The following is a 13999-nucleotide window of genomic DNA, read 5'->3' on the forward strand; positions in this document are numbered from 1 at the left end:
ATCGCTGTCACTGTCACTGTGACCATCACTATCACTATCTCTGTCACTGTCACTGTGACCATCACTATCACTATCGCTGTCACTGTCACTGTGACCATCACTATCACTATCGCTGTCACTGTCACTGTGATCATCACTATCGCTGTCGCCGTCACTGTCACTGTGACCATCACTGTCACTGTCACTGTGATCATCACTATCACTGTCACTGTCACTGTGACCATCACTGTCACTGTCACTGTGATCATCACTATCACTGTCACTGTGATCATCACTATCACTATCGCTGTCACTGTCACTGTGACCATCACTATCACTATCTCTGTCACTGTCACTGTCACTGTGACCATCACTGTCACTGTCACTGTGATCATCACTGTCACTGTCACTGTGACCATCACTGTCACTGTCACTGTGATCATCACTATCACTATCGCTGTCACTGTCACTGTGACCATCACTATCACTATCTCTGTCACTGTCACTGTGACCATCACTGTCACTGTCACTGTGATCATCACTGTCACTGTGACCATCACTGTCACTGTCACTGTGATCATCACTATCACTATCGCTGTCACTGTCACTGTGACCATCACTATCACTATCTCTGTCACTGTCACTGTCACTGTGATCATCACTATCACTGTCACTGTCACTGTCACTATCACTGTCACTGTCACTGTGACTATCACTATCACTGTCACTGTCACTATCACTATTGCTGTCGCCATCACTGTCACTGTGACCATCACTATCACTATCGCTGTCACTGTGGCTATCACTATCACTGTCACTGTCACTATCACTATTGCTGTCGCCATCACTGTCACTGTGACCATCACTATCACTATCGCTGTCACTGTCACTGTGACTATCACTATCACTGTCACTGTCACTATCACTATTGCTGTCGCCATCACTGTCACTGTGACCATCACTATCACTATCGCTGTCACTGTGACTATCACTATCACTGTCACTATCACTATCGCTGTCGCCATCACTGTCACTGTGACTATCACTATCACTGTCACTGTCACTGTGACTATCACTATCACTGTCACTATTACTGTCACTGTCACTGTGACTATCACTATCACTGTCACTATCACTATCACTGTCACTGTCACTATCACTATTGCTGTCGCCATCACTGTCACTGTGACCATCACTATCGCTGTCACTGTCACTGTGACCATCACTATCACTATCTCTGTCACTGTCACTGTCACTGTGATCATCACTATCGCTGTCGCCGTCACTGTCACTGTGACTATCACTGTCACTGTCAGTCACTGTGACTATCACTATCACTGTCACTGTCACTATCACTATTGCTGTCGCCATCACTGTCACTGTGACCATCACTATCACTATCGCTGTCATTGTGACTATCACTATCACTGTCACTGTCACTATCACTATTTCTGTCGCCATCACTGTCACTGTGACCATAACTATCGCTGTCACTGTCACTGTGACCGTCGCTGTCGCCGTCACTGTCACTGTGGCCATCACTATCACTATCGCTGTCACCGTCACCATCACTATCACTATCACTATCGCTGTTGCCATCACTGTCACTGTGACCATCACTATCACTATCGCTGTCACCGTCACTGTCACTGTGACCATCACCATCGCCATCACCTTCACTGTCACTGTCACCATCACCACTAACATCATCATCATCATTATTCTTTTTATCACCATGTGTCCTCTGATAAACAGAATGAAACTTTCTGTTAGAGTTAGGGTCTCAGGGTATATGATCTAGGTGATACCTCAGCATAATGGCCATTCCTTATGTGGGTTTCAGCAGGTTACTCCTGCATGGAGAGAATCACAGCCATGCCTCATCCTGTCTTTACCTGATGGCCACTTTCCAACAGAGGTTATTAGACCACGATCACAGACAGAATCTTGGCTGATTGTTTTCCACTCTGTAACCAGGAGACTCTTCGGTCATTCTCAGCCCCGCTGTTGTTGAGGTTCGGGATATGGCCTGGCACATTCTGGCCACCTGGGAGGTTCTTGATCATCCCAAGTGGTGCATTTCACCATTAATCTATTGAGGAGCCTAGGGCTTTTTGAAAATCCACAGCACTAGGAATAAGTGAAGATGGATTGCCTTTGTACTCAGCTTTTACCTGTGATGGAGTAAATGAGAAGACAAGCGACCATGGAGAGCACAGAGATGAGAATCCAATGTGACAGCTTCCTGTTCTGCATGCTGCTGTAGATTGCAACACTGGCTTCGTGACACTGGAACACAGACACAGAGATCCAGATCAACACACCAGGGAGCCATTTCCTTTACACCAGCCCTATCAGGTCTCCTCACCAGAAAGATTCCCTTGGGTGACAGATCGTGGCCTTGTTACCCAATGGCATTACTCCTTGCATTCTGTACAGATTCGTGTGGAAAAGAAAGTGGGAAAGAAAGAAAGAACATGCATTTATATAGTGCCTTTCACCTCCTCAGGATGTCCCAAAGAGCTTTTAATGCCAGTGAAGTCCTTTTGAAGTGCAGTTGTTGTTGTAATGTAGGAAACTCAGCAGCCAATTTGTGCACTAAGAATCCTCACAAACAGTAATGTGATAATGACCAGATAGTCTGTCTTTGCTGATGTTGAATGATGAATAAATCCTGGTTTGGTCACTGGGGAGATCTACCCACTCTTTTTTAAATGGTGCCCTGGGATGTTTCGCATCTGTCTGAGAGGGCAGATAGTTAATTTATAATTGGCACCTCCAACAGTTCAGCACTCCCTCAGTACCACACTGAAGTGTCAGCCCGGATAATGTGCTCAATCTCTGGAGTGGGGCTTAAATACATGGTCTTCTGACTCAGAGGCGAGAGTGCTACCACAGACACATCAATGAAAGAACGCAAATAAAGGCACCAAAGCAGAAATGAAGTCTTGCATCAGCCAGCACATATAGTCTATATGGAGAAACAGGGCATTATATTTGGAAGGATGATTTTGAAGTTTTGCGGTACAAATGAACTCGTGGAGCTATCTCTGGAATAACAGAAGGCTCTCTCAAACATTGAACATTTCCAGCAGCCATCACTGCCCTTTTTACCCCTTGGATGGCACCAATCGCAAGCAGATGGCACTGACTTTCCTCCTAGGGGAATCCTGACTGATCCATCTAACCACTGCAATGGCAACTCAATGGGATTGGCAGATTTTTCATACTGGCCAAGACAGGATAAGACACATCCGACATCATAAAATGTTTTAAAAATACTTTGGAAGTGAATTTCTGTTGAGGCTCTCCCATTGGTCACTGCCTCTTTGGCAAGGGTTTGGGTTGGAGAGAATTGAAACCCTGTCTCCCACCGTTTCTCTGGGGCTTTTGCTGCAGTTACAGTTGCCAATTGGCAAGACCCCACTCTCCGAGGAAATTCACCCCCAATTACATTAGAGGCACAGATTGAGGATTATCACTGGAAGAATGAAGACCAAAGTGAGGAGAATTGTTCTGCACACTGAGTAATTACAATGTGGAATTCTTTAACTCCAGTGGCTGTTTAGGGGCTGGGATTCTTATCATGCCTGACCTGGGTATGTGATGCTCACACTGGAAATGGATTGGGCCCTTGTTTAAAGGAGTTAATGACAGAGAGGATGGAGAATGTGGAATACAGACCCATCATCTGCAGAAACAAACCCTACAGGAGCATAATATATTCAAGATAGATAGAACATTCACTTAGACCCCTCAGCCACCCTCAACCACTGCTCTTTTACCTGGAATCCAAAGCAGATTGTTGGCACCACTGTGAACATGACTGTCCATGAAGAAACACTAAGGGAAAGAAACAAAATGGTGCTTAACATGAGGACTGGCATGGAACACAGGATATGGGATATATATCTCCTGCCTTTTTACACAAAGCACAATTAATCGAAGTGTAAGCTGCAGTTTACCATGAGGACCCACTGACTATTAATGGGCTCACTGCACAGTTAGGTTCACTGAGAAATCCACTTCTTTCTGTCGCTTTCTTGTTTTTTACAGGCAGTTTTTGGTGTGGATTTTGGGTTTATCAAAGCTCAGAATGGAGAAGCAGTTCCCATTCGGTGTCACCGCTAGCTCAGTGGGTAGTGTTCTCATCTCTGAGGCGTGAGATTGGGTTATTCAATTGTTCCTTTGGCTGATGTCACCATACAAGCCAACTTGGAAAACAAGCAAATTTTGACCAACTCTTCTGGATGGACCACACTATAGACCCCACCCTGATTGTCACATGTAAAAGAAACTAGTCCCAGGATTTCCGTATCTTAAGCTGTTGGGACACAAAACATCCCTTCACTTGTACTGGATTTCAAAATGAATGGTGAATGGCTGGGAAATACGAAACAGGCGGTGAGGATCTAATGTTCCCTCAGTAAACAATATCAGCTTTACATTTCGGAATTTTACACACAGGTTAATTTTAAAAATCTTTGCTTTTCAGTTACTCAAAAAGGAAAATCAACGTGACCATTGGATTTTCAACAGACCAACCAGACTGCCACTTCCCCAAAAAGTTACCGATCCAAATTCCCCTCCTTTTCTTAGAGATGCTGTCTTCTCATCCGTTCCCTCTTTCGCTCCATCATTCCTCCTTTCACTCCCCACATTCCCCAGGCTGGAATGGGACTGTCAGAGAAGGGCCTTGGTTGCGCTGAATGGAGCAACACACTACCTCAGGTGTCAGGTACAAAACATCAGTTGAGTGTGGAGTTTTGTAGATTGATAGATTTTTTGTTATTCAAAGGTATTCAGGGTTATGGAATCAAGGTGGGTAGATGCAGTTAAGATATAGATTGACCATAATTTAAGTAAATGTTGGAACAGCCTCGAGGGGCTGAATAGCCTACTTTTGTTCCTTTGTTCCTCTGATTTAAACATAAGATTTGGTTGGCTAATGTCCAACACACTGTATCACTCTGTGTGGTAATCTATCATTTTAGAAATCCTTGTGGAGAGAAATACCAGTGGAAGTAAACCAGAATATACCAAGGATGAATTGATAATGATAAAGATAGCACATGCTATTCAAATGGTGTGTCAGTGCTGTCAAAAAACATTAAAAAATAATCTGTACTGGTTCACAATGTTTACAGCATTAAATTAGACAAAATCCTGGTTGTGCAATTACAATGTATTTCTCTGTGGATTCAGCTGGTGTACTGAACTGTCATCACAGATGCAAGTGCACTCCATTTCGATGTGACAGAGTTATATTGTGATCCTCAGATGCAATAGAAAGCCCTGCTGGACTGAACTTCCTTGGTTCTTACCTGGAGTTGTGAAGTTCTGGAATGAAAATGGAATCTGTCATCAGGTAGAATTTCACAACGACCATAATTGTTAAATAGGTGGCTGCCAAAGTCCCCAGGATACTGAGGGAGGGAAAAGAGTAGTGAGGACAAGCTGAGGAAAGATCACATTCAATCCTGAGACTCAGACACAGACATACACACTCACAGGTAGACACACACATACAACCATTCACCCCATATAGATAAAAACACACACACCCCACCCAGAAACATCCACACACACACACAGAACACATAGACACACCCACATCTGGACCCTGGCCCATATTCACAGATTCTCATTTTGCATTCCTGACAAAGGAAATCCCTCTGTTCTATATGCACACGCACCCATCTCCACTCTTGCCAATTCACATGAACTTTCCTACCATAATCTCCATTTGCCATTACTTGGCCCATATACATCCATTGTCATGGGTTATTTGAATATTTGCAGTGCATCCTACATTGATTTCTGAGCAAGTAGCTTGGTGTCATCAGCATATTTGATAACATTTGGACTCTTTCTGTGCTGTAAATCCTTCTATGTTTCTATATTTAGGTGGCAATCTAATAACTTACTCGTCATTGCTTATCTACCTTCTGCTTTTTACTGCTTTGATGTTTTTCTATTGATTGATGGCTTGTATTATAGATTGATGGATGATCTTATTGAGGTGTTTAGATGATTAAAGTATTTGATAGGTTCGATAAAGAGAAAATATTTCCTTTGATGGTGGCACCCAGAAGAAGAAAGCAAAACCTTAAAATCAGATCTAGGCTGGTCAAGGGTGATGTCAGGAATAATTTCTTCACACAAAAGACAGTAGAAACCTGGAACATTCTCCCTCAAAAAGCTGTTCAGGCTGAGGGTCAACTGAACATTTTAAAACTGAGATTGATATATTTTTGCTAGGCAAGAGCATTGAGAGTTCTAGAACTAAGGTGGGTAGATGAAGTTAAGGTACAGATCAGCCAAGATCTAATTGAATGTGGAATAGAGACTAAATGGCCTACTCCTGTTCCTTTCTATGTTCCTAGGTCAACAAATTGCATTTATATGGCTGCCACAATGCCAAAAAACAAACTTCACAATGTGCCTCACAGATAGGCATTTGGAAAATATAAGTGAGTGATTCAGAAAGGTAATCAAAGCTTGGTAAAGGTGATGAATTTCAGGAAGTGATCATGAATTGAACATTCATTGCATCTTGTGAAATACCCTCAGAATTTTCCTAACTGCAGTTATCAGGGTAACCAGCCCATAATGATCCAGATTGTCCTTTTCTGCTTTTGAATATTAGGACTAAATAAGCAAACCATCAGATACATGTCGGAACTCTTGAAGATGTTATTCATATACTGACCTATTTCATTACTCAATCCCTTAAATCCTTTAGGTTGTGACCCAGATAATCCAAGAAGCCTAGTAAATGATAATAGTGGGGTCCAGAGATTGTTATGGTAATGGAGGGATTGACCTGTGTATATTAAATAGGTTAAAGTAGCTTTTCCATTTCAGAATTTCTGTGCAAAGGATTTTGAAATGAGTTAATGTTAATGTTGGTTTTAAAGCAAAATGCATTTGTTTATAAGGCACTGTGGCAAAAGGTGCTTAATCTGTTAAAGGGAAGTTGTTTTCCCCAGGATCGAAACAATAGGAAATTTGTTAACTAGTGGATAATTGGAAAATACCTCACCAGACTGTGCTGGAAAATCCCTGTTTATTTGTCTGTGAATAAAGAGATCAAAAAGACAAGGGCACAGTCAGTGGAATGCTTTTTGAAACAGGAAAGCTGTGAGGGTAGCCAGGCTTTTAAACAGTAATTTGCAACAGTTTTAACGAGACTAAGAAACTCAAATGCTAAAGGAACAGCTGGAAGCCATTTTGTTTCTGTCAGTTAAGATGACCAACTGATGTGGGAAAGCCTGGCATGTTCTTTATTTTGCGTCATTACAAGATGGTAATTTGCAGTGATTGAACTGTAGGAATCAAATCACAACTGCATGTTCAATGGCTGTAAAATAAGTCTGTTTAGGTATCAAGTCTAACCTCACCTGGCTCAGCCTGACTTCAAAGAGAAGTACATGCATGAAAGACATAAATAAAAGAACAACAACTTGCATTTATATAGCATCTTTAACATGCCAATGTGTTTCACAAAAGTGTTACCAAACAAAATTTGACATAAAGAGATAGTAGGGAAGATGATCAAAAGTCTTGTCAAAGATGTAGGTTATAAGGAGTGTCATAAAGGAGGAAAGAGAGATAGAGAGGTGGAGCGATTTAGGGAGGGAGTTCCAGAGTTTAGGTTGTTGACAGATGCCAAAGATGGAGTGATTAAAATCGGGGATGCCCAAGAGTCCAGAATTGGAAGAGTGCAGATATCTGAGGGTTGTGGGACTGGAGGAGATTACAGAGATAGGAAGGGGAGAGGCCATGGTGGAATTTGAAAACAAGGATGAGAATTTTAAAATTGAAGGGTTACTTATCCGGGAACCAATGTAGGTCAGCAAACACAGGGTGATGGGACAACGGGACTTGGTGCAAATAAGGACAAGTTTTGGATGACCTCGAGTTTATAGAAGGTAAAAAGTGGGAGACTGGCCACCGGTGTATTGGAACAGTCATGTCCGGAGGTAACAAAAGCATGGATGAGGGTTTCAGCAGCAGATGAGCTGAGGCAGAAATGGAGATAGATGATGTTGCAGCAGTGGAAATCGACAGTATTAATGTTGGTGCAGTTATGTGGTTGGAAGCTCATCTCAGGGTCAATATGGCATTAAAGGTTATGAACAGTCTGACTAAGCTTCAGACAGGTGCCAGGGAGAGGGATGGAGTTGGTGGTTAGGAAACTGAGTTTGTAGCTTCGGTCTTCCCAATATTTAGGTGGTGGAAATTTCTGCTTATCCATTGCTGGATGTAAAACAAGCAGTCTGATAATTTAGAGACAGTGGAGGGGTCAAGAGAGGTGATGGTGAGGTAGAGCTGAGTGTTGTCAGTGTACATATGAAAACTAATGCTGTGCTTTTGGACGATGTCTCCAAGGGGCAGCATTTGATGGGAAATAGGAGGGGGCCAAGGATAGATCCTTGAGGGCCGCCAGAGTTAACAGTGCTGGAGGAGAAACCATTGCAGGTGATTCTTTGGCTACAACTGGATAGATACCAATGGAACAAGTAAGTGAAGTCTCACTTAGCTGAATGATGGTGGAGAAGCGTTGGAAGAGGATGGTGTGGTAACCATGTCATTTGTTACAGACAGGTCGAGAAGGGCAAGGAGGGATAGTTTACCTTTGTCACTGTTGCACAGGATGCCATTTGACACTTTGATAAGAGCTGTTATGTTACTGTAGCAGGGGTGGAAACCTGATTGGAGGGATTCAAACATGGAGCTCTAGGAAAGATGGGCATGGATTTAAGAGGCAACAGCATTTGGGAGGACTTTGGAGAAGAAAGGGTGGATGGAGATGGGGTGTTAGTTTGCAAGGACCGAAGGATCAAGGGTTTTATTTTTGAGGAGAGTGGTGATGACAGCAGGTTTGAAGGAGAAGGTACAGTATCTGAGGATAGAGAATCTTTAACAATATCAGAATACATGGGAACCGAGAAAGGAAGCTTGGGGCACATCGACACTATTTTGCAATCCAATATGGAGCAGCAGGAGACAACTCCTTTGAAAATACTGTACTGAGACAACTTATAGGGTGAGTGATACCACTGAACCGAAGGGGAGATCCACGGCAGACCTGAACTTGCACGAAAAACAGACAGAAGAATGACTCACGAATGTGTTAACGTTTCATCCACAATAAACTCAGATAGTAATTTTATGGCTTTAATGTCTTGAGTTTGTTTATGACACAAACACAATAAACATGCATCTGCTCTATGTTTCCAAGGAGCTTTCAGTGGAGGCGGCACCTCTATATCATCTTCAATGGTGAAGACCAAAGGAAGGAGCTCATTTCATACATTAACCATTTCCTGTTACCACATGCCATCCTTGGCCACTAGGGGACTGATCTCCTCTTTAACAACTCACTTACTTTACATATGGTTCGAAAACATAGGCTCCAAACTTCTTGTAGTTTCTTGGCTGTAACTCTGTTGGAAGGTCACTGGAACTCCCAATCTGCTGCTTCCAGAAACTTCCCTGGTAAAGGGTGGAATCACTGTCCACTCCTTATAAGGCTATATAGAGTGAGGGACATGGGTTAGAGCCAGAAGTGGGGAGTCCCTGTTCCAGGACCTCTACTCCTGAGGCACTAACCATGGCTGGAGGGAGGGCAGAACTCCGAGAGGGTGAACCAAACCGGCCTCCACCAGGTTGAGAGCTTCCGGTTGGATCCACACCAAACAAATGGCCTGGAATCCCTACCCCACCCCCCCTCAGTTTCTGTAAATTGCTCCCCCCCACCCCCGGATCAGGAGACTGGGACTACGACTGAGGTCAGGGAGGGCCCAGTGTGGCCCACCCCTGCCTGAAGGTAAACAATAGTGGTGGAGAGTTCCTGGCAAACATGAGCAGTGTGACACTTGCACAGACCTACCTGTCTGCCTGCCCCTCTCAAATTCAAGGCCTGCCCATTGACCTCACTGGCCGGGCAGGTGCTGGAGAGCAATGAAGGGCACAGTCCAGGTCACGACCATCGTGACAGCCACCTGGAGAATCTTCAGACCATGCCCTATCTCCTCTTGCCCTGTCCAAGAAGCATTTTACCACCTTCGATTGACATAGTTCCCAGCCTCATTGTAAATCCAAGTACAAGTTAATACAGCACACTGCATTGCTGCTGCACTATTGGATAGCTGTACCTGATATATTTCTGAAAGCCAAGTTCCTCGGGGAGTGATAGTGGTAGAATGACTAGGAGGCAGACTGCAGACAGCCCCAGCTGATGGTCCGTATACCATGGCCGTGGGGATTCCACACCCTCTGATGTAGTTTCGTTCTTAGCCATTGAGTCACACACTGGAACAGAACACAAAGTGTAAGCTGGGAGAGCCTCCCTCACAGTTAGTACCACACTACATGTGAAGCACAGGGCATTGGTCATGTACGGGGGAGGTGACAGGCACTTCCTCAGAGGAAGGGTCAAATGAGAAGGAAATCGACCTCGGCTTGACCTCTTGCACCACCTCAGAGCAGCATTGACAGGGATGAGCCAGAGGTCATTCACCAACCATGGAGAGTACTTATAGTCGGGGGTCAAACTTTGATACCAGGGCTTTAAGATTTAAATTATGAGAACAAAAAGCAGAAACATGGCTTGTATTCCCTGTGAGTTTAGAAGGTTGAGGGATGATCTGAGGTGTTTACATTTTTGAAAGCATTTAATAGGACAGATGCAGAGATACTATTTCTGCTGGTGGGAGATTCCAGAACAAACAGACACAATGTTAAAATTAGGGCTAGGCCATCCAGGAGGGAAGTTAGCAAACACTTTTTTATTAAAGGATAATGGAAATTTGGAACTCTTCCCCCAAAAGACTGTGGGTTCTGGGGGACAATTGGAGCTGTCAAGACTGAGATCGATAGTTGGGTGATAGTCGTCAAAGGGTGTGGAGCAAAGGCAAGAAAATGGAGTCGAGGTACAGATTAGTCATGATTTAATTGACTAATAGAACAGGGCTGAGGGGCTGAATGGCCTCCTCCAAAGTTTTCTATGATGAAATTGACATTTTAAAATATGCCGACAGAAAGGGAAAAGATGACTGAGGTCAAAGGTGGAATTATCATATTCACATCTACTGCTGCTGAGTAATGAATTGAGCAACTATTTGGAAGGAATTATATAATGAAGGCAATTGAACACTAATGCTGGCTCCTGAGTCACACCCACATTTGCTCAGCTGATCTTCGACAACAACAAGAAACGCAATCGAAATCATGAAGACGTTGAAGACAAAGCAGATTTCACAGAGTCTCCCGATGGCAGGACCACAGATCTCCTTCACCACCCCCTGGTAGGTCGACTGATTGCTGACTGAAGAACTGTAGCCGAGGATCACCAGCCCACTGATGAGGAAGATAAGGGAAACCTGAAAGACACAGGCCTGGGATTGTTAACTCGCCAATAAAACCTGCTGCAGCTACAGAATCAGAGGACCTGTGACTCACTGAGAACATGCCTCTGCAAAAAAATAGGGCCGAATTATCCTTTAATAAAAAAGTGTTTGCTAACTTCCCCCCTGGATGGCCTAGCCCTAATTTTAACATTGTGTCTGTTTGTTCTGGAATCTCCCACCAGCAGAAATAGTATCTCTGCATCTGTCCTATTAAATGCTTTCAAAAATGTAAACACCTCAGATCATCCCTCAACCTTCTAAACTCACAGGGAATACAAGCCATGTTTCTGCTACTTGTTCTCATAATTTAAATCTTAAAGCCCTGGTATCAAAGTTTGACCCCCGACTATAAGTACTCTCCATGGTTGGTGAATGACCTCTGGCTCATCCCTGTCAATGCTGCTCTGAGGTGGTGCAAGAGGTCAAGTAACGGCTTTCTCATGAATGAGGAATGTCAGTGCTGGGGATTAAAGCTCTGCTGCTTCAGTTCTGGCTCAGATACAGCACAGCAAGAGGATAACATCCTCCAGAGTCCCAACCTCATTTATCTCACCATTGTGGCATTTTGTTCCCCCATTTCCTACACGGACCATCTTGTGTCATCATTGACTGAGGTTGACAAATAGTGGCAAATTAAAAAAGGAACTGTCATTTATACAGCACCTTTCATGACCTCAGGATGTCCCAAAGTGCTTTGCAGCCAATGTAGTGCTTATCAAGTGTCGTCACCATTGTAGGGAATCTGGCAGGTGATTAGCGTACGTCAAGGCCCCGAGAACAGAAATGGGATAAGTTACCAGATAATCTGTTTTAGTTGTTGGTTGAGGGATAAATATTGACCAGGACACCAGGGAGAACTCCCCTGCTCTTCTTTGAATAATGCTATGAGATTTTTTGCATCCACCTGAAAGGGAAGATGGGATAAAAACAAGAAATGCTGGAAATACTCAGCAGGTCTGGCAGCATCTGTGCAGAGAGAAGCAGAGTTAACATTTCAGGTCCGAGACCTTCTTCAGAACTGTGAGGGAGAACCTGAGAGGGAAGATGGGACCTCAGTTTCGCATCTCATTTGAAAAACAGCACCTCCGACAGTGCAGCACCTCCTGAGTACTGCACTGATGTGTCAACCTAGATTATATATGCTCTGAACATGGAACATGAAACTACCCTCCCCAAAATTAAACTTAACTGGGCAGGCCACATCTCCCACATGGATGATTACAGAATCCCCAAGCATATCTCCTATGTCTATTATCTCAGGGCAAACAACATCAAAATGGTCTGTACAAATGATATAAGGACCCCCTAAAATAGAGTCTTACAAACTTCTGCATTGCAGACCACTTATCTTGGGAAAACGCTGTGGCTGACTGGCCCACATGGAGCCAAGTACTGAAATTTGCTTCAGCATGTTTCGAGGACCATCTACACCAAACTCACAACGTCCAATATGCCCGGAGGAAGGGCAGAGGTTGCGCAGCTCCAGAAGTTTCCCAAAGCACCAATAACAACAGTATGAAGTGCCAGTTCTGAGGACGTCCATGCTGATCCCACACAGATTCTTCAGTCATGAGAGGACCCATAGATGACTTGGACATACTCGAACAACAAGGAGCCAACCACAATGTGTGCTCTAGTCTCTGGAGTGGGACCTGAAGCCATGTTCTTCTGACACTAAGTTGAGCGTGCCATTAAGCCATGTCTGAGAGCTAAAAGTAATCAGACAGAACCACAACTTTTGGGGCACCTTTGTGCTAGAAGTCCATACTCATCACAGAGTGGATTGAAACTATCCAAATTCCATGCCCCGGTCTTCTTTTGGGTGCCCAGTGCAATATACCAGCAAGGATGGAAAGACTATGACTAAAGTCAAACTTACATCAAACTTTGAGTTAAAAGCCTGTAGATTTTGGAAGAAAGTGAAGGCGAGGAAGGTGAGGATTCCATAGTTTTGCAACCTTGGCAAAGAATGAGTTAGAGTATCTCTTCGCCACAGGAACACTGTGGCAGCAGTGTGTACTATCTACAGGATGCATTACAGCAACTGGCCAGGGCTTGTTCGAGAGCACATTCAAACCCGTGCCCTCTACTGCCTAGAAGGACAATGGCAGCAGGTGCAAGGAAACACCAACACCTGTAAGTCATGCACCATCCTGACCTGGAAATATTCCAAGGTACTGGAACTCACTCCGTAAAAGCACTGTGGGAGCACCATATGAACTGCAGCAGTTCAAGAGGAAGATCCATTTTATTAAGGGCAATTCGGGATGGGCAATGAATGCAGCCTTACCAGTGATGATGAAGATTAAAAAAAAAGAGGGAGTGTGATGGAATACTCTGCACTTTCCCAGATGAGTGCAGCTTCAACAACACTCAAGATGCTCAACACTGTTAAGGTCAAAGCAACCCACTTGATTGGCACCCCATCCACCACCTTAAACATTCACTCCCTCCACCACCAGTGCACAGTGGCAGCAGTGTGTGCCATAAACAAGATGCACTGCAGCTACTCACCAAGGCTCCTTCAACAGCACCTTCCAAACCTGTGTACTGACTTGTACTTTGTAGATGTTGGAAAGGCTTTGAGGAGCCAGCAGATGAGT

General features: G+C 44.0%; 1 protein-coding gene across 1 annotated transcript in view; it reads right to left on the reverse strand.

Moving 5' to 3' along the window:
• The window catches only part of slc38a8a (solute carrier family 38 member 8a), a 72466-nt gene that overhangs the window by 37688 nt on the left and 20779 nt on the right, over positions 1 to 13999 (reverse strand). Inside the window, exons 2-6 of the mRNA XM_068048911.1 lie at positions 11171 to 11369; positions 10143 to 10299; positions 5304 to 5405; positions 3765 to 3822; positions 2154 to 2268 (exon numbers count right to left, since the gene is read on the reverse strand). Coding sequence (XP_067905012.1) covers positions 2154 to 2268; positions 3765 to 3822; positions 5304 to 5405; positions 10143 to 10299; positions 11171 to 11369 — 631 coding nt within the window. The remainder of the gene's footprint in view (positions 1 to 2153; positions 2269 to 3764; positions 3823 to 5303; positions 5406 to 10142; positions 10300 to 11170; positions 11370 to 13999) is intronic.

The sequence above is a fragment of the Heterodontus francisci genome, chromosome 17, assembly GCF_036365525.1.
Source record: "Heterodontus francisci isolate sHetFra1 chromosome 17, sHetFra1.hap1, whole genome shotgun sequence".
NCBI classification, from domain to species: Eukaryota; Metazoa; Chordata; class Chondrichthyes; order Heterodontiformes; family Heterodontidae; genus Heterodontus; species Heterodontus francisci.